This window comes from Nelumbo nucifera, chromosome 6 (assembly GCF_055504915.1).
Source record: "Nelumbo nucifera cultivar China Antique chromosome 6, China Antique-T2T, whole genome shotgun sequence".
NCBI lineage: Eukaryota > Viridiplantae > Streptophyta > Magnoliopsida > Proteales > Nelumbonaceae > Nelumbo > Nelumbo nucifera.
In genome coordinates, this window is record NC_142654.1 from 64,284,071 (window position 1) to 64,305,689 (window position 21,619).

The 21,619-nt window shown below is 36.5% G+C and overlaps 1 protein-coding gene across 1 annotated transcript; it reads left to right on the top strand.

Annotated features, from left to right (window-relative positions):
* Positions 1 to 2,159: 2,159 nt before the first annotated feature.
* LOC104587105 (protein EARLY STARVATION 1, chloroplastic-like) lies at positions 2,160 to 16,091 on the top strand. The gene is made up of 11 exons (XM_010244562.3): positions 2,160 to 2,841; positions 3,695 to 3,786; positions 3,942 to 4,135; positions 5,433 to 5,472; positions 8,922 to 9,003; positions 10,017 to 10,094; positions 10,196 to 10,321; positions 11,311 to 11,432; positions 14,379 to 14,418; positions 14,570 to 14,644; positions 15,773 to 16,091. Exons 1-11 carry the CDS (start codon positions 2,531 to 2,533, stop codon positions 15,936 to 15,938), a joined length of 1,326 nt encoding a protein of 441 aa, XP_010242864.1. The 5' UTR covers positions 2,160 to 2,530; the 3' UTR covers positions 15,939 to 16,091.
* The last annotated feature ends 5,528 nt before the right edge of the window (positions 16,092 to 21,619 follow it).

Here is a 21,619-nt window from a genome sequence, read left to right on the forward strand (position 1 = left end):
GCTCCAAATGCCACTTAAATTTTTGCCTTTAAGCTTTGGGAAGTAGGAAACGGAAATGAATTTAAAAGTGTTTTGGGTATTTGATAACAATCTAAAAATAAAAATACTTTGAAGCCCCATAACGGCTTTAAAAGCACAAATTCTAAAATTTGTCAAAACACAACTTGATTTTTATTGATTTGAGATTTGGAAGAGAGGGGAAGGTTCTTATTTTATTTCTTAAAAATAAGCATTTTTAGGCTAATAATGATTAAATAAATCCCCCAACCACGTCAGAGGCTGTTTGTTATTCTCATGGTTTTCAAAATTGGACCGGACCAGACGGTCGGATCGGAAAAACTAGGAACCGGTCACCCGACTGGTTCCATTTTTTCCCAAACCCGCTTTTTTCCCCAAAACCGTTGATTTTGGTCAGCAAACTGCTGAACCGGCTGATTAACCGTTCGAACCGTCTAAACGGTTTTGACCGTTTTTCAAAATTTTTAATTTTTTAATTTTTTGTTAGAATGGGCCAGCCGTTTGGGTCGAACGATCGGATTGTTCGAACTGGTAACCGGACCCCTGACCGGTTCGGTTTTAAAAACCATGGTTATTCTAATAACAATTCTGCTTAGTGATAGCAGAGTTAAGTGAAAAAGCAATATTCCTAGAGTTCTTCCTTGGATTTTTTTTTTTTGCTACACACTACAGTACCCGTTATAAGATAGGATTTCAGGTACTTTATTTTAAAAAGTAAATTTCTGAAACCTCCCTTGAAGTTTTGATCGTTGTTGAAATCTCCTTTCAAGTTTGGTAATTGCAATCATCTTCTTTGAACTTTTAAACATAAATACAAGTAGATCCCTTCTGTTAGAATATTCTAAAATGAGGGATGAAATATCCAAAATACATATACAGTTACTTTTGACAAAAATGTTTATTTTCCAAATTTTCTATACATATGAATTATCATCCCAAACCCTTCCAATATGTTTTTCTGAAATTGATTTATTTTCCAAAATTTTCCTTCATATCAATCACTCAAGGCTGCATTTGGAAACAATGCAAATAAGTGTGAATGCAAATATGTAGAGCATAAATTGGTTCATATAAATTGCAAAGTTGGGTTAGTTTTGCACCGACAAATTTTCCTTCTTACCAAGCAAACTTTTAGCTGTAATGGATGCAAACATGAATTCCAATAAAACATATGTTTTTTTTTTATCAAAAACCCACTTAAATGCAACTTTACTTCTTTTTATTGATGTACTTTTACATCTTATTATCAATGTAAATATGCATTGGTCTGTCATTTGTCAATGCATAAATGTAATGTTGCCAAATACAGGCAAAAGTGGACCAAAGTGCATATTTACTAGACTGGGATTTACACTCCATTTGTATCATTAGCCTAAAGATAAAGTTGCAACTTTAAATTCTCTTTTTTTTGTTGTTCATAAAGTTTGTCTTATTTTTTCAATAGAAACCAACCTCAATAATAATGGCACAGGTATTTTGGACATTTTTGTGACTCTTGTTAAAGGATTTTAACAGATGAATAATCTATGATGCAAGAAGGATATTGTACTAAAAATCTTTGACCAATTAAAACTCACCTATGAATTTTGATAAATACCATTTAATTGATTATTATATTAATGATACCAGTTGATTGATTATAATTTTTGTTAGATATAAATTTTAGGGTGTATGATTGCAATTACGAAACTTCAACAACAATAAAAAATTTGAAGAAATGTTTAAAATTTATAAAATAAGATAGGACAAATTTACCATTTTTTAACATTAGCTTTATACGAGTAAAAAAGTCGAATGGTTACATTTACCTGCATAAGACTTTTCCATGTGGATCGGCCATCCTCAACTTTAAAAAAGCAGGAGCATCAATATCAATTTGTAACAAAAAAAAAAAAAAGGAGAAAACAACATTCTTTCTAACTTTGTTCCCTCGACAGTCGAGGCCAAATCCAATTGTCCTGAAACGAAATGAATGCATCAAATTGAGTCCGGATCTACTGCATTTGTCGTCCACTTCCATTTAATCTGTCCTGGGACAGGTGTTTTGTTAAAAATTAATTCACAAAATATATTTGTATCTTGCCACGTGGCCTATCATGACCCTCTTTCCAAACCCGGCCTGTCGCAAGGAGAACTCCGCAACTCCTCCGCAGTAGTCAGCGGTTGGGTGACCTTGGTCTCTTCTCATTTTTACTATAAATCTCCGAACACATCGCAAAGGAGGATCTCTAGATCCTAAGCCGTCAGTGTCGATCGAATATGCCCGAATTTTAGGCGTTTAAATCTACCTCCGCCACCTCCGCATTAACAGACTCACTCACTGCTTTCGTCGAACGGGAAAGCGGACAAGCACATTTGATGATTTGAACTTGTTCTTTGTCTTACTTGTATAAGAAGAAGAACTCTCCACTTAGCCAGAGAATTTCAGTGAAGCTCAAGGGGTTGTGCAGACGTACATACTAGGGTTTCCTTGTTCTCCTTCTCTTTCCGCTCTATGCTACTTCTGTAAATAATGGCAGCCAGTTCCAGAGGCTTTGCTGCTCCATTTGATCTTAAGCTTAGAGGGTTTGACATTTCCCCTCCTCTGCATCATCAAGGATTGGATTTCCGCAAGAAGAAGGGGGAACGCAGCGGTGGTGGTGGCGAGGGACACTGGTTTTGTCGAATCGACTGCTCTTGTTCCGACTCCGTCACTCCGATGCGAACCAAGTCCGGGTCGGGTAAGGGCGTCGACAATGCTGAGGAATGGCGGTACGAACGCAAGAATTCCCCTCTTAGAGTCCGTGTCCAAGCAATGCCTGCATTGCCCTTTGCCTCGCCCCGGTAACACTCTCATCTTTTGTGCTCATTAATATTCCATTTCCTTATAATGGATTTTGGTGTTCCTACGTTGAATTCATGAAGGTCTCTCTAACCCATTAGGTAGTTATTCATATAAACAAATTGGCGGAGCATAACTTAATCAAAGAAAGCAATTCCAAGCGAGAATTTTTTTCTTAAAGCTTCTTTGCCTATTAAGGTTGTGCTTGTGATTGCGAGTACATATTAAAGTCTTTTTTGGGAGTAATAGTTATTCATATCTGCAAAACGACTCAACTTTGAAACGAGGGAACAATACACCTGTATGTCTTTTTTGCGAGTACATATTAAAGTCTTCGAGGAGGAAATTTACAAAGCTGGAAATCTGGTTGACATACTTGTTTGTGGACTTACCAGGCTTCACGTTCTCGTACTATGGGGACAATACACCTGTAAATGCGGTCTTCAGCAAGAAACTCCTAACTTGTTTTTCTCATTGGGTTCAAAGAAAACCACTCATTTCACTAGCTTAGTTGAGGCACCCAAGTATCGAATATCGATGATATTTGTCCTTAATGGTTTTGGAGATCAAAGTTGTCAACTCATGTTTTTCATTTCTTAATCTCTACCATCACATAGTTTTCACTTGCTCCTTCCCTTTTATTGGTCTTCAGAACCTAGGCCTATAATTAGAGTATAAGGAGATGTGCATACTATTACTTGATTTATACCTATTTCATTCAACTTTTCTTGTTTCTTGAACTAGTTCAAGTCACTAACACCTCTGATCAAGTACAAAGTTATATCCGGTTCCATGTTTGGAACATGTTTCAAAATTTCTCATTTTGCTGTAAGTTTCCACTTTCCATTACTTCAGAAGGCGTGGTGTTTCCAAACTAGAAGAATTCTATCCTCGGTGTAGCCCAAGAAATTCTGCTCCACAATCTCGTGATACTCCACCTAAAAGAGGTAAGTTACAACATCCAACCATCCAGTTGCTAAGACTGTGTAAATCTATTAAACTATTCTAAGGATATATGTTGAATTACACTTTAATTAAAATTCATTATTCTTATATGATTCCTGTAAACGCATGTATGCATGCTACACTTCCTTTATTGCAGACACTGGCATTGCTAATGAGGAGGATTGGGGCATCAACTTGTTGAATGAAAACATCAATGAATCTGGTACTAATGAAGATGGGAGTACTTGGTATCGGGAAAGTGGAGAGGACCTTGGAGAAAATGGATACAGATGCCGTTGGACAAGGATGGGTGGTCAAAGTCATGATGGTTCCTCACAATGGAAAGAGACCGTATGTTGTTGCTTTCTCATAAATTTGTCTTCTCAAAGTAGAGAAGTACTACTTGATACTTATTAGGGAGAGAATGCAAGCTGATTGGAAAAGATAAATTAAAATGACTGAATCTGATGGATGATCTTTGTACTTTTAATACTTTGACTTCATGAGATTTTGTTTACACATTGATGCCAACACACTCTATGATACCTGGATATCTATACATGACTAACATACTGTCTACCTACTGTACTAGTGTCAGGCACAATATGTGCCCAATATGACGCTGGGTATTGCATGGACATTTTTTGATATATCCATCAAATTAACACTTCCAAAATATGTAAAGTTGTAGGTTTTGACAAACCCTATAGATGTTAGAAGTTTAATTAAATTTGGCAAGTCATATTTTCTAAAAAAATGATACTTAGCTTCAAAAACTAGATATATAGGTATGAATTATGCATATTATGTGGGATATTTATAGTCTTATACCCATATCCCTGCCTAGGATTTTAGGAAATGGAGATCGTATCCTTGTTTCCTGTGTTGGTACCTGCATCTGGTTATCATAGAAGGCATTATATATTTGATTTTCCAATTCCACTTAGCTTAATTAATTTGGAACTCACTAGTTGTTATGTCTATGTCTTATACATAGATGCTTAGAAAGAACAGCACCAAGTGATCAGAGAGAAAATCATCAGTCTATATTCTTTTCTAATTGACATTATGGCATCAAAGAAATATTTGGAGGATGTCTATTCTTGGTAATATTTGGACACCATGCAGGAAGAGGTTATAGAAAAATTGAGTAAAATATTCTTTACAAAAAGGCTAGAGTTTGTCATTCGTTATTAAATCAATAATATACAAGTTTTTCTGTTTATCCTCTTTATCTTTTTCTTTTTTTGAAATTTTGCCTACCATTTTTATCTTTTTTTTGTTTTGTATTTAAGAGCAAAAAGGAAATGTTTTCTTTTTCATATATTTTTGTTGTTGGAATCTAATATCAGAAGGGAATTTTAATGATTGAAGGTGTGAATGCAGTTACTCTGTCAGAATAGCCTAATGCCTTTTAAATGATATGTTACAACCATCTTAAGAGTTAACCTTCTGAATTTTCCATAAAGTTTCAAATTTCCAACATGAAAAAATTGTAGATTATCATCAATCACCATTTATTCATTATATATATCTACTAGTTAATTTTTCATGATACTCCAATTGTGCTACTGTGATGATTTTTTAACTTCAATAAGTACGATCCCAGGTGGATGTATTTGATTGATTTTCTTGATCTCCTTGACAGTGGTGGGAGAAGAGTGACTGGACTGGATACAAGGAGCTAGGTATACATGTTATTAAACTTATCTTTTAATAAAATATTCTGGTGATTGGTGAATACTCTTGGATTGTAGGAATTATTGCAGTCTCTTTACAACATAGCTTTATGGTTATGTGTTTCTAGCAACTCTCTTGTTGGATGGATGAGTGGCATGTCTCTAGCAACTATACTTGAATAGTTAATGAAAAGTCACTTGTATTGCAGAACTTATTTTTCAGGATCAAGTATTAATTTTGTGGATCTTTAGTATAACAAATAGTTGAGTTATTCTCCTTCCATGCGTTGTTGTCAAGGTAATGCCTAGACACTCTTGTTGGATGGATGAGTCATGAGTGGCATGTCTCTAGCAACTATCCTTGAATAGTTAATGAAAAGTCACTTGTATTGCAGAACTTATTTTTTCAGGATCAAGTATTAATTTTGGGGATCTTTAGCATAACAAATAGTTGAGTTATTCTCTTGCCATGCATTGTTGTCAAGGTAATGCCTAGGGATAAGGTGTCTTTTTGGGATCCACTTTGTACCCTACTGATGTAGGAAAAAAGGGAGAAAAATCCTACTAAGGTGAATATGGTGGGAAGAAGAGGGAAAGAATGTTAACGATAAGAGAAAGATTCGGATCTAAATAGAGAAGAAACATCACAGCTTTAGAAGAAAACAGGGAGAAAATAGAGAGAAAGATCACACATGTTCCCATACCATAGATAACTTCAAACAAACTTTTTATTCCATTAAATAAACTATAAAATTCCAGTTATAATGGTTCTATCTATGACTAAGAATAAGGGCTTGGATCTCCTTTTACAAACTCCAATTGCAACTAGAAAACTGACCCAAAATAAATTCTAACTGCTTCAAAAACCAAGGCAACCCTATAGGTAAGCACATAGGGATGCTCCAATAAAGGCTCTTGGCTCAAAACTCCTAAAGTAACTCCAAATACCCATTACTAATCTTACCCTACTGCCAAGATACTAACAAACTAGAAAATAACTTTGAAAAAACTCAAAAAATAAAGACCAAAATCCAAATTTCCCATGAATTGTGAAATTGCAATTTGTTAAAGAATATGAAAATTTTGGTTTCTTCTTCTACAGATTTTTTTCCTTGCTGCCATGGCTGTATCATTCTCCCCCCTGTAAAGAAAGCTTGTCCTTTGAGTTGAAGTGATGAAGACTCAACAACTGAAGTGAACAACAAACAGAAACCTGTCACTCGTAGTTGCAAATAGGAGAGATTCAGGGGCAATTTTTCAAGTCTTTTTGGGAAGATCTTTTGGTAGCTCTGACAGTCAAAAGACGCATTGAGCTTTTGCATTAAGATCTGAGCAGCCTGAAGCCCGTTTGGTTAAGGTGTATCTTTCTGCACAAAGATGAATAGAAAAAAACGCAAAAGCTCCATTTAGAACTTCCCGAAAATCGCCCATTTTGGGCTTCTCACGTCTTTTCGGCGCGTTGGCTTTTGGCGGCTAGATCTACCGTGAACCAAACGGGAAAGACCGAATTGTGGTCTGCCGGGCTTGTAAATAGCCGACTGACCGCACGGAAAGACATCTGTAAAAAATTTCTTGATCTAGATGTAGAAGTGGCTCTTCAATTGGCTTGTCAATCAGCAATAGATCAAATATGGCTTTTACCTTCGTATTTTTATATGGGTTGTGTAGCAATTTTTGGTATAGCACAAGTAAACCTTATCATTTATAAAAATAAAAACCAGAGGGGTAAAAAGGCATCATAAAATACCAGCTTTCAATTCAAAGAGCTATAAAATGGATTTGAGGCAAGACGACAAAGACCATCACCAAGACAGTGATAGAAGTGAAATATGTTCTGTTTATTATGGTTTTAATAAGTTGGCTTCTGTATGATATTATTTGCTAAACAAACCATAATAAATAAAGCATTATTATGATTCTGTTAATCTTGAAGACATTAAATATGAGACAAGCTTACTCAAAAGTCCTAGAAAACAAGCTATACTTAACAAAGTTCTTTTTATAAAAATAATTGCCTCAGGCAGATGCCTTGTTGCATAGGTGACAAAGTGAATCCCTACTGGAAAAATAATGCGTATCTCGCTCAGGTTCTGTTGCATAGGTGACAAAGTTCTTTTTATAAAAATAATTGCCCCAGGTTGATGAGTAACATCATATTCCTTGTATATCCAGGTTTCTGGATAGTGCCTGCCTAACCCTCCCATGAAATAAATAAATAAACAAACAAGTACAACAAAGATGATGGTTTTCAAGGTTCAAAGTATTGATAGACCTGATATGCACAGACATGCATACTGATTGTTTTGATACTATAGAAAACTCTCTTTTTACTCCCATATTTTCACAGGGGGTCAATATTATTGTTAATTAACATTTAAAACATCACATTTTGGAAAAGCCTTAAAATAGGTATATCCATGACCTGCCAATATGTGATACAATATGCCCAATACAGGGCATATCATATTGAAATTTTGAACCTTGATGCTTTTGAATACTTGATTGGAAGTACAGACATTGTTAAGCCTTAGTTTTTTCTTTTTATTTTCTGGTGTAAATTGCTACAATCCCTTGCTTGAAAATTTATTTCATTGTTAGTTTGTTACTTTTCCAATGTCTTATATGTACCATGTTCTAGTGCATGATCTCAGCTAGATCTTTGGAATGACTTTACCTGTTGGCAAGGATTCTTGACATAAAGGATAACCAATGCAATTCTTTCTGCTATCTTCAAGATTTTAACTTTGAATCCCAGTTAGATTCTTTTTATCTGTACTAATGAAAGCTTGTTCCAAGAGCTGATGTTGGCATGATCTATGAATACTAGGTGTTTAGCATACATGACAAAATGAAATATTTACCGAGTCTTTGGCTTAATTAAAATTATGCTGCATTTCAAGGATAGTGATTAGGGTGAAGGAACAAAGCTCTTTCTCCCGTGGACTTTGTGTGTTAGTTAAAAAACTGTCCACTGCAGGGATTTTTAAGTTCATTTTCTTGAATCCCATCCTTTTATTTCCATGTGGTGTGATAATGTGGTTAATCTACATGGCTATAAGGGGGCTTTCTGGATTGACCATGTATGAAGTGACATATTCATGTCATACCTGTAGCCTACAATTTCTTTCCATTTTCCTGCCAAATAACAGCAGCTGATGTCCTGATGCTTTGTTTATACAAAAGAAGGGTGAAAAAGGGCTCTTATCTCCTCTTGTGGGCAGGGTTTTATTAGGCCAAAAATTTCCACATTTGTAGAGTGAGCTGACAAACATGTGAGGGCTTTCTAGACCACCACATAAGTGTCCACTTATGAGATACTTGGCCATGGTACATCCTTTACTACATGAACCATGTAGAAACCTTTCCCTTCTTTTATTATTACATGGAAAGATGTCTTCTCATGTATATTGGTCACTCTAAGGTATTCCTCATTTCATTATTTATTGATCTTTCCATAGGAGTGGAGAAATCTGGAAAAAATGCTGAAGGAGATTCATGGTGGGAGACATGGCAAGAAGTTCTTTATCAAGATGAATGGAGGTATCTTAGAGAACCTATTTGCTTCATGGTTATGCTTACGAGTGACTGGTATCATTGCACTGATATGTTTACTTTGATCAATTTTATGATTTCTTAGTGTATCATTGCAATTGCCAGATATGATTACAATCTTTGTTACCAGGATACATCAAGGATATGGCTTGATATGGTACTGGATATAAAATTTTCACAAGTAGTACCCAACATGCCAAGGCACCCTTGTACAGTTATCTGGGTGTCATAGATTACAAAATGCTTCAGTTAGGTGGTTGACAGTGTTGGGGATGCATAATTTCTCTTGTTTTATATTGCATAGTGCGTTTTGTGACCGACCAACTTTCTATCTGTGTGCTTTGCATAATTTTTTTCTGTATTAATATCCTTTCTTTTATAAGAAACCAATACTAAATCAAATGATTATAGAACTTTCTTAGGTATGGAAACATGTATATGGAAATTGGTATAGTATCAAAAAGACTAGTATTAACAAATCCAATATACCATCATGTCCTTGCAGTTTGTTTAATATATTATGATATGTTTCCCCAATAGTCTAACTAATGCAAGATAGAGGTAAGCAATTAGATATTGTAGAAGAAATATTTAGTACTCTATGTCAATAAAAAAAGGGCAGCCCAGTGCACGAGGCTCCTACAAATGTGGGGTCTGGAGAATGACAGATGTACCCCACATTGGCAGGAGCCTTGTGCACTGGGCTGATATTTCTTCTACAATATCTAAATAGTTACTGAAAATGGCAGAATAAGTTTTATTGTAATAAATTTATTGGCAGGTATTTGACATGTGAAGACAATGCAGTGTCGGATGGGATCAGATTCCAAAATGGACTTGATCATTGTTTTGTAGTTGAAAAGATTTGATACTAATGAATAGAACCTTGCTAATAAATTTCTTTTTTTCTTAAGTATTTGACATATTGGAGTCTTTGCATTGTTATGGATTATATCTTTTCATCTTTCTGAAACAAAATCCTTGTGACACTTAATCTGCAGTAACCTGGCAAGGATAGAGAGGAGTGCACAGAAACAAGCAAAATCCAGCACTGGAAATGCTGGATGGTATGAGAAATGGTGAGAAAATGTTTCCATGAGCTTTAATCATATTTTATTCTCATTTCTGGGCACAACCATTTGCTTAATTTCTTTTCCAACATATATATTCTTTCTTCTAGGTGGGAAAAGTATGATGCAAAAGGTTGGACAGAGAAGGGAGCACACAAATATGGTAGACTGAATGAGCAATCCTGGTGGGAGAAGTGGGGGGAGCACTATGACGGAAGAGGATCTGTCCTGAAATGGTTGTTCGAAACTTCTTTCTTACTAATAAACTTAATATGTCTTGTGAAATGCTGTTTACTGATCTAATGGAATAATCATCTTAAATTTAACTGAAGCTATTTCTGAATTCTGCAAATTTTCTCTTTAAGGAAACTCTATCAACTAATAATCATACATAGGAAATCCCAGAATTAATATGATTAGGAAGATGAAAGAGAACTGTGGTGGCTAGTATGCTAGGGGATAGTGGTGACTGGTGAGGACAGTTCTCCATCAAGGTTGACATTGAGCTACTTGCTAAGTCAGTTATGATAGTGTCTTAATTTGATGATATCTTATTTAAAGGACCAGCAAGGTGCAGGAGCTTTGCATAAGCATTTCAACAGCATCATCCTTTCAGCATATACAGATCCTATAGAATGGTTAAAGTTCACATACTTGAATATGAAGATTCTTACAAGTTAGAACTGTTTAAGCAGTCATAGATTTGTTGCAGTGGATAAGCATGATATTTATCAGCAATAGAAACAACTTTAGGTATTTTAATTTGTTATTTTAGTTGTTACTTCAAAGTTAAATTCTTTATTTTGGCATAGTTCTTGTGTTCTACTTTTAGTTATTCTCATAGTGCAACATATGAATATAAATGACAATTAGTTTAGGGAAGATTTGGTTATAGAAAGTAATATCAGTTGTAATGGGACGTTGGTATAGGTTCAGAAAGTTTCGTCAGTGAATACAAGAAGAAAAGTTTATCTGCATTTGATGATAATACCAAGAAATATGTTTGATCAGTCATGGATGTGAGTTAGCCAATGAGAATATTCCAAATCTACATGCTTATGTTGGAATAACTGTCTTGAGAGAGTTAAACTACTACTTTATGTCAAACTCCATGGATATCCATCCATATGATGGTACAACTTGCTTGTGAACTGTCTACATTATGATGCTTAATCTTGCCCCAACAGACAATAGGATTCACATTGAGGTTCTTTTGTACTTTCAGGACGGATAAATGGGCAGAGACTGAACTTGGAACAAAATGGGGAGATAAATGGGAAGAGAAATTTTTTGCAGGCATAGGTTCACGTCAAGGGGAAACATGGCATGTGTCACCAGCTGGTCATCGTATGTCTTCCTGCAACTCTGCTTTCACTTATTCATATTTTCATATTGTAGATTGTAATTATACACAATGATTCTTTAGAGGCTTAAGAAATTCTAACAGTGAATCTTTCTCTTTTTCTTTCTTTGATTGAAATAATCAAGAGCTTCAACAGGAAAAACATGGGGGTGGCTGTACGGTTAAGCTTCAGTCTTCTAAAAATTACTTTTCTCATTTAAAGCTGAAATTACTATCTATAGTAACTTTTAGACTACTTGTGGAAATTTCCATAACTGTTATTTATGGTAAAATTGTGATTCATTATTTTTAGTGATTTTGATTTCTTTATATGAAGTTAGCTGTTATTAGTTGCTTTAAAGAGTTTATTGAGGTTATAATTTCTTGGTGATTAGGTATTTGTGTTTGTCAAGGAAATCTAAAGGAAGGTAGGTTCTGGAACCCGGTGGTGGAAAAATTCGAAAAAAGATTGGTAGCTTGGAAGAGAAACTATATTTCCGTGGGTGGTAGAGTTACTCTGATTAAAGCAACTTTAGCCAACTTGCCATTATTTATTTTGTCAGTATTTAGAATTCCTAAAAGGGAGGCAAAGGGGTTGGAAAAACTGATGAGGGACTTCTTATGGGAACCTGGAGAAGAGAAAAAATATCACTTGATTAGGTGGGAGGTGGTGAGTCGAAGTAAAAAAGGAGGCCTAGGCTTAGGGAATGTGGTGAGTAAGAATGAGGCTCTTTTAGGCAAGTGGCTTTGGAGGTGGCCCTTGGAGAGGGAGAGGTTGTGGCATTAAGTAGTGAAAAGTATCCATGGCTGTTCTAAATTAGGTTGGGATGCGGGGGTATCTCGAAGGGATTTGCTCACAACACCTTGGAAGGCGATCTCTGGCATTCTCCCTAAATTCCTCAGTTTTGTAAGATACAATGCTTGTTCTGGAAACTCCATTCTTTTTGGGAAGATACTTGGGTGAGCACTCAACCCCTAAAAGACCGTTTCCCTTCTCTCTATTCCATCACCCTCTTTAAAAAGAAACCCATTTCTTGGTTCCTTTCCCCCTCGGTTTGCCCTTTGGCTTTAAACTGGGATTTCGGGTTTCAAAGAGGGTTAAGGGATGAAGAATTTCATTGTGTGTCAGAGCTATTGTTGTTTCTAGAGTCAGTGTGTTTGGACCCCATTAACCCGGATAAAAGAGTCTGGGCCCTAACCTCGGTTGGCTCCTTGTGCATCTTTCTTCCAAGCCCTTTGCTCTAACCCTTCATTTCAAGTCTTCCCTGATAAAGAGGTTTGGCCAAGGCCAATACCCCCCAAAATAGCAGTGTCTTGTTGGGGAAGCCTATTATGGTAAGATCAATACTATGGAAAACTTGCAAAGAAGAAACCTTTTATGTGTCTGTCCCCAAATTGGTGCTTTATGTGTAAAGTGAAGGGTGAGGACTGTAACCATTTGCTGATATCGTGCTCCTTTGCTGCCAATATTTGGAATTGGGTTGTTTCCTTATTTGGGTGTTGGAACTTGCCCTCTGAAGTAAAGTTGCTGTTCATTCTGGCTGCTGTTGGGAGATTGACAAAAAGAGGGAAGTTAATATGAAAATGTATCAGAGCCGCTACTTTGTGGTTTTTATGGGAAGAGAGAAATGCTAGAATTTTTCAAGAAAAGGAAATAAGTATTGCTGAAATCAAGGAATGCATATTGACATGGACAATCTCATGGTTGAAATCTTCACAATTGTTGGCAGACTTCTCCTTTGATGGCTTAAGGAGAAACTGGGAAGTAGTGGCTTCTACAGTATCCACTAAGAACAAGTCACAAGTGGATTGGAAACCCCCATTGGATGGAGTGGTAAAGTTGAATTTTGATGGCAGCTGCCAAGGTAACCCAGGGCCATTTGGAATTGGTGGGATTCTGAGAGACAAAGACAGCATGTCTCTTTTTTCAGGACCAGTGGGTGAAGGCGATTCTGTAAGGGCAGAGTTACTAGCAGCGGTACAAGGTATACAGATGGCTAGTCAAATTGGAGTGAACAATTTGTTAGTAAAAGGGGATTCCAAGGTAGTAGTGGGCTGGCTGAATAGCCCAGATACAGCTTGCTGGGGCTATAGGGACCTGCTAAAGAAAGTTAAATGGATGACAAGAAATATGACTGTCAGATTTCAGTGGGTCAGCAGATCAGCAAATGCAATGGCTGATTCTCTGGCCAAGCAAGGGGTGTCAAGGGGAGATCTGTTTTGGGCTACTTTGTAATTTGTGTTTCAGGCTTGGACTTGTTTAGTGTATATGATTCAGTCCTTGGGGGAGGTAACATCTCGTGCCTCTTCCTAGGCTGATTGTATTTTCTTATTTGAATTAATAAAACTTCTCACTTATCAAAAAAAAAAAAAAAAAGAAAGCCTAGGCCTAGCCTACCTAGAGCTTTCTAAACATATTATACTCGAGATGGAATAGAAAGTTTGTTTTAAAGTTACTGTCTGATAGGAGTGTGATTTCTTATTTTTCTTTCTTTCCCTATCTTTTCTTCTAAAGGTGCAATATTTCTTCCCTTTATTCTTTCTCTTTTATAGTCAACTTAATTCCTTTATCATTACTTTAGATACTTCTTTACCCACCCTGTTCATGTCAGTATGACATCCTCCTTTCTATCCTACAGGCACCTAATGTTTTCATGTGCCACTAAATGTTTATACGCAGGCTCTGTATGTAATAATAAATATGTATAAGAGTATGTCCTGTTGAAGCTTTAAACAAAGCTTTATTGGTTCCTAGTGATTAACAGATATAAGTCATATTATTCTGCATTTAATGTTTCATTTGTACTCTAATTTGCCAAGATATTGATGATTCTTCATGCTTCAACAACATTTTCTTTTTGTAGTACATAATAGATACTTGACATACCGTATGATTAAACATCATTTAAATGTACTTCATTCATATCAACATCTTACTCTGTCATTTCTAGGTTGGTCAAGGACATGGGGGGAAGAGCACTTTGGAAATGGGTATGCAACTCAAAACCACATAATATGTTAGCATCTTCTGCCATTACGATTTAGATTTTGAATCAAACTGTTGCTTTTATGTCACTATGACATAAATTTCCCCAACTTTTCACATACTGTGCTAAAACATTACCTGTTCTGTGTGTTTCAGCAAAGTGCACAAGTATGGTAAAAGCACAACAGGTGAAAGCTGGGATATTGTTGTGGATGAGGAAACCTATTATGAGTAAGATTTTGCTTATAAACCTCAAAATTGAGTACTTAATTGCTAATTGAGATTTTGACTTCATTGAAAATCTTTCCACTGTAATATAGAAGCATTGAGGAAGTTCCAGAAAAGATTAGGAAGAACTTAATAATGTAATTGTCAGGATTTATAATTACAATTCAAAACTCAGAAAACTTATTCATAGACTTGATTAGTCATTGATGAAGCATAAAGTTCTGCTCCAATTAAGGTTCATAATATACGTGCATACAGACATGATGAGCTAGACAAATTTCTATATAATAACCCCATTGCTTCAGTAATGAAATTTAAAGGCATCTCAAAAATTGTTCCTATCCTGAAAGCTATGGCCATAGAATAGCTGCTCAATAGAAGTATAACACTAGACCCATCTTGTTATGGAATAACATCTACTCATTAACAATTCTTTGCAATTTTATTCTGAACATTATATAATTAATGATACCCCAGATATCATTTATTTATTCCTACCTATTTTATAAATTTATCATATTATTACTTAATTATCATTCTTTTTTATCTTAAAGTTTTAATAGATTGTTACTGTTAAGTTAAATTAAGTTCAATAACATTGATAAAAAAAATTACGTTCAACATTCTTTCAACAAGATTAATAACATAATTTGTTTTAATTTTTTAATAACATAAAGGAAGTCATATAATCTATTTGATAATTCTATTTTTCATTCATTTTAAATTACTTCTAAATGGAATTGTTCATTTCTGGTCTGCAATCAACATTCAATATTTTGGGAATATAAATGGTTTTTGGGTATTTTCTATAACTGAATCTTTTCTAGTTGATGTACACACAAGGAAACTCAAGAAATTAAAAAAAAAATGTTTTAGCTTTTTGATAATATCAATCACATATTAACAAAGTATTGGAAAAAGTTATGTTTTGGAAAGGCTCTGCATGCTCTCCCACCAAATTGTAGAGAATTTTTAGGAAACTCACCAACTTACTGTGAAATTATGATTCTTGCTTCAAATTAAATTCAGCAAGTTCATGCATGAGAACTCATAAATATAGTAGTATATGCCAAATTAGGATGGAAAAGCCTATAGACTTCAGGTTAACAAAATGTGGTTTTTTGGTTGAAGGGCTGAACCTCATTACGGATGGGCAGATGTTGTGGGCAATTCAAGCCAGTTGTTATCAATCCAACCTCGGGAGAGGCCACCTGGGGTATACCCGAATCTTGAATTTGGACCGTCTCCACCACCTCCAGCGGATGACTCACCAGATCTTCCGCCACCTCCACAATGATGATCCACTTGGTGTTTTAAATATTCTTCCAAGCAATTAAATATTTATTGAATTGCATTTTATGGGTAAAGACTTCCTTGTATCATAGTGGAACCATTGCATTCTTAATTTTTTTTTATTCTTTTATATATCAAGAAGTCCATGCTTTTACTCTGTCCTTGGTTAATTTTTGGCATTAATCACTGCCTGACACCCCCTTGGGGGTCGTTACTCTTTTAAGTGAATACATCACATTAACAGCTCTTTTCTTACAGAGATGATAATAGTGGGATTCAGAACTACACCACCGCTGGGACAATTCATCTAGTGCGCCAATTGGGCTACCTGTCAGTTGGTATTGTACTTGGGTGGATGACCAGTAAAATTAGAAGTTATAGGGTTAGAATTTAGGTTATATATACAAAGTAACTCTGGAGTAGCTCAGTGATAAAATGAGAAAGTAAGCCGAGGTTGTTTGGTCACATGCAAAGAAGACCAATTGCAGCATCCTTTAGAAGTGATTTGTTATAAGTTGAAGGGGCTAAAACCTTTAGAAGAGAAAAAGGATTTGGGTGGAACTAGTAAGAAATGATTTAGTGTCCATAGTTTAATGATGGATATAGCACTGAACAGTATGGAATGGTGAAACATGATTCATGTAGCCAACCCTATATATTTGGGATAAGGAATAATATATAGTGATATATACCTTGCTGCTGCTATATAAGGCTACATCCATGTGAAGTTGTTTCGAAGCAATGGTTCTGATCATTCTACCTGATTGGAATGGGACTGACATGATAGTTCTAATGGTTTTATTTTAGGCTACAACCATGTGAAGGAATGTAGCATTAGTTTTCTATGCAAGGTAAATCTTTTCGTCACTGGTGTAATTTCTGCAAAGAAGGATAAAGGATGCAAAATATCATTTAGGTATCCTCTTTTTTCTTTCTTTTCTCCTTCTCTTCATTTAACTTGTGGGCAAGGCAGGGAGCGGAAGCTGGTCTAGCCTGCAGAGATCCTTTGCCACCGGTAGTTCGGGCGTACAGGCCGTGTCTCCAGGGTGTGAAAATGGATTTGATCCCAAAGTTTTTGGGGAACTACGATAGGTCTTAACAAAGCTCCAGACGTGGACATATGGTACGTAATGTGGACAAAATATTACTGATACTGATGCGTTGAAGACTTGAGAAGCATGAAAAGTAGCTGGCACAATCCAAGTGCCTAAGCCCCAAGGCTTTCCCTAGTGCTTTTTTATGACTAGGCCTAAAGTTTAGGTAGATCGGCTTATAGTACTGGATGTGGATGGATTGGTTAGGTTGGATCCAGTTAGGTTCAGCGCATCCGACTAGACCTCACTTAAAATGGTTGTTTTGGTGGGTTGGTTGGAGCCAACCCGCGAGTACTGACCGCTGAGAAGATCCACTGTGCTTGGCAGTATACACACGGATTTGTAAGAGAACTTGGGCGATGAACTATGTTAGTCTCCGATTACAACTTGAGTTCACCATTTGCGTTACAATGAGAAAGAAAACATTGTAGTGGTAATGTTGCAGAAAACTCCAACGGCCCGGCAAAGCCGAAGGCACAAATTGAGCTTTCACCAAAGAATTGTCTTGAGGCTGCATATAGCTTTTATTATATCACGAGAGTCTCCACTGGTTTGGTAGTTTTTTGGGTGCAAGTATCAAAGTATCGGTATTGGATATCTATTGAACAGTTCAGATATAGATACAGATACATTTTAGAAATGCATGGATATAGATAGAAGATATTGAAACTAGTAAATTTGAATAAAGGTTTAAAACTGAGGGTGTCTCCGGGTTTGATGAGTTCATTAGAAACATCACCCCATACATTTCAGAGGATCGGAAGTCAGAACAATATGATTAGTAAGGATGTCTCAAATTTAGAGATATGGGAGGCTCTAAATTCGATGAAGGATCTTTAGGCTCTAGGTTTGGATGGTCTAAATGCCCTATTTTTCAGGAAATATTGGGACATCATTGGGGATGTTGTGTGCAATGTTGTAAAACATTCTTTCATTCAGGGAAATTAAATAGGATTTTTATAAAATCTTCATTACCTTGATTCTAAAGTCAAAGAACCCCGAAATTGTAAATAACTTCAGACCCATAAGCCTATGCCATTTATAAACAAATAAATAATAATATCCTCATTGCTCATGAAATGATGCACAGTATGAGAAATGGAAAAAAAAAATCCGGAATCATGGCTTATAAAGTTCAAATGGAGAAAGCTTAAGATAAACTTGAGAAGGAATTCATAGAAAAGTTTTCAACAAGTTTGGTTTTCACAAGAAATGGATAGAGTGGGTCATGACATGCATAAGATTTGTGTCTTATCAAATATTAATCAATGGTTCTCTAACTAGAAAATTTGAACCATTTAAAGGAATTAGACAAGGTGATCCCCTCTCCCCATATAATTTTATTTTATGTACTAAAGCACTATCTAAAAATCTTATTGAGGAAGCAAAAAAGCCCAACAATCCAATTGGCGGCAAGGCTTCAAGGGGAGGTCCTTGTATCCCAATCCTTCAGTTTTCAAATGATTGTTTGATATTCACAAAATCCTCTATCCCTACTTCTCTAAAAGATAACGAAATTTTAGAAAATTTTGCAAAAGTTTTAGGTCAGTGCCTAAACTTTAGCAAATCGGCCATGTCCTTTTCAAAAAATATCCCTCCTAAGCTTCAAAAGATTTTATCTAGAATGATGAGAATTTCTTGAGAAAAAAAACAAACTCATACCTTAAGGCCCCAATTTTAAATGGTTGAGTTTCGAAGAAAATTTTTAATGATCTTAAGCAAAGAATAAACAATAAACTGGTGGGTTGGAAAAAGAAAACCCTCTCCTTATCAGGCAGAGTTAATCACCTTAACTGAACTATCAGTTCAATACCCCATTTCATCATGAGATCATTCAAGATTCCTAATGATGCGATTAAGGACATCAAGAAAAGTCAGAAAATTTCTTGTGGTCAAAGAATAATGGTAAAAAACCATTCCATTTGATGAGTTGGGATTAAAACAAAACACTATAAACAATAATATCACATAACACAGAAATTAGTAATCTCACATTGATGATTTCGGTGAGTTCTTGGACTTAAATTTATATTGATTCTTAAGAGTACTATGTGTACAGGAGTCTTCAGTGTACAGGAGTCATCATCATATGGGTATGTACAAGATAAGAATGCGGCAAGTTAGAATAGGATAGAAATTGACAGGTGTACAGGATAGAGTCTGATAGATGTATGACTCTATCATACTCTATCATCCCCCCTCAAGTTGACAGGGGTGGAACAACAGTCAACTTGTCAAGCAGCATGCTGAATCGAGCAAGAGAGAGGGGCTTAGTGAAGATGTCGGCCACCTGATCATGACTAGAAATAAATCGAACATGGAGATCCTTTTTAGCAATCCACTCTCTCACAAAATGATAATCAATTTCAATATGCTTGGTGCGAGCATGGAAGATTGGATTTGCTGTAAGATAGTTCGCACCAAGATTATCACACCATAGGGTGGGAGAAGTAGTGGATGAAACACCCAATTCACAAAGGAGTGACTGCAACCAAATCAGTTTTGATGTAGCACAAGCAAGGCTTTTGTATTCCGATTTTGTGCTAGAGCGAGAGACTGTAGCTTGCTTAAGAGAGGACCAACAAATGAGATTGGAACCCATAAAGACACAAAAACCACCATGGGATCGTCTATCATCAGGACAACTAGCCCAGTTTGCGTCTGAAAAGGCATGGAGATCAAGAGATGTAGAAGGAGATAGCCGTAATCCAAAAAGAAGCGTAGACTTGAAATAACGTAGAATTCGCTTAACTGCTCCCTAGTGGTCAGAAGTGGGTTGATGAATGAATTGGCAAACTTTGTTGACAGAGAAGGCAATGTCAGGTCTAGTTAGAGTTAGATATTGTAAAGCACCAACGATACTACGAAAAGTAGTAGGGTCAGCAAGAGGCTCTCTAGAATGTTGGACTAGCTTGGTGGAGGAAGCCATTGGTGTGGAAATAGGTTTCACCCCATCTAGTGAAGCATGACGCAGGAGGTCAACAATGTATTGGCATTGTCATAAGATTAAACCTGTTTTGTCAGGAATGACCTCAACACCAAGGAAGAAATGTAATGGACCCAATTCTTTAACTGCAAAGGCACTGCTCATTTGATGAATGACTGTATAGCCTTAGTAGATGATCCGGTCACAATGATGTCGTCAACATATATTAAAACAAAGATGATACTGTTAGGTGAATGCCTTATGAAAAGAGATGAATCAGAGATTGACATCTTGAAACCAGCATCAAGTAAGAAGGAACTGAGCTTCTGATACCAAGCTCAAGGAGCTTGTTTTAAGCCATATAGGGACTTGTCCAGATGATACACATAGTCATGATGGGTTGGGTCCACAAAACTGTGAGGTTGCTTCATATATACGTCCTCTTCAAGATCTCCATGGAGAAATGCATTTTGTACATCTAGTTGCTAAAGAGGCCATCCTCTAGAGAGAGCAATACTTAAAACAATAGGTATGGTTGTGGGGTTGATAGCAGGGCTGGATGTCTCTATATAATCAATGCCAGGACGTTGATGAAATCTCTGAGCAACTAGTCGCGCTTTATAGCGACTGATGCTGCCATCTGGGTTTCGCTTAATGCGAAAAACCAATTTGCATCCAACCAAATTGATGTTAGGTGGGGGTAGTACCAACACCCGAGTTTGATTGTGGTGTAAGGCATCAATTTCAGACTGCATAGCTTCTCGCCATTCTGGACTGGCATTGACCTCGGCAAATGATGTGGGTACAGTAGACAAAGAGGATAGTGGATACTTGGAAGCCATATATGTTTTAGGTTTGAATATCCCACTTTTGCTCCTAGTTTGCATAGGATGACGGTTCAGAGGAGCAGAGGAGGGCAACATCGGAGCATCATTAGTAGAGGAGGGAGAAACAAGCTCATTGGTACTGGTTTCTAGTACAAGTAAAGGAGATGGAGCAGAATCAGTTGGTGAAGGTGAGGTGCATGATTGTACCAAATCAGGTGATGCAGATGAGGGTGGTAAGGAGAGTGGTGGGTTAGCGGAATGTGCAATAGGAGGAGCAGCAGTAGTAGTGGGACATGGCACTGAAGGGGCATGACTTACCATAGGAGGCGGTCCAAGAGAGAACCGTGAAGGTGAAGACTGTTGTTTGGGTTCATGAGATTCAAATGGAAACACATCTTCATCAAATAGGACATGCCAAGATGTAAAAATGCACTGAGAGGGCAAATGTAAGTACCGATATCCTTTGTAATTATCATAGTATCCCAAGAACACACAAGCTGATGAACAAAAGTCCAGTTTATTACAAGCACAAGGACGAAGATATGGGAAGCATAAACACCCAAAAACCTTTAAGAACTCATAATCAGGCTTACGTTTGAACAATAGTTCAAACGGTGATTGCAAGTTGAGTGTTGGCGTGGGAAGTCTATTAGCCGGAAACACTACTACATGAAAGGCCTCCCACCAGTAATCTCAAGGCATTGAGGACTTTCCTAATAATGTCAATCCTGTTTCAACAATTTGGCGATGGCGTCTTTCAGCCATCCCATTTTGCTCTTACGTATGTGGACAAGAGAGTCGATGAGAAATGCCACTGTGCTCAAGGTAAGACTGGAAT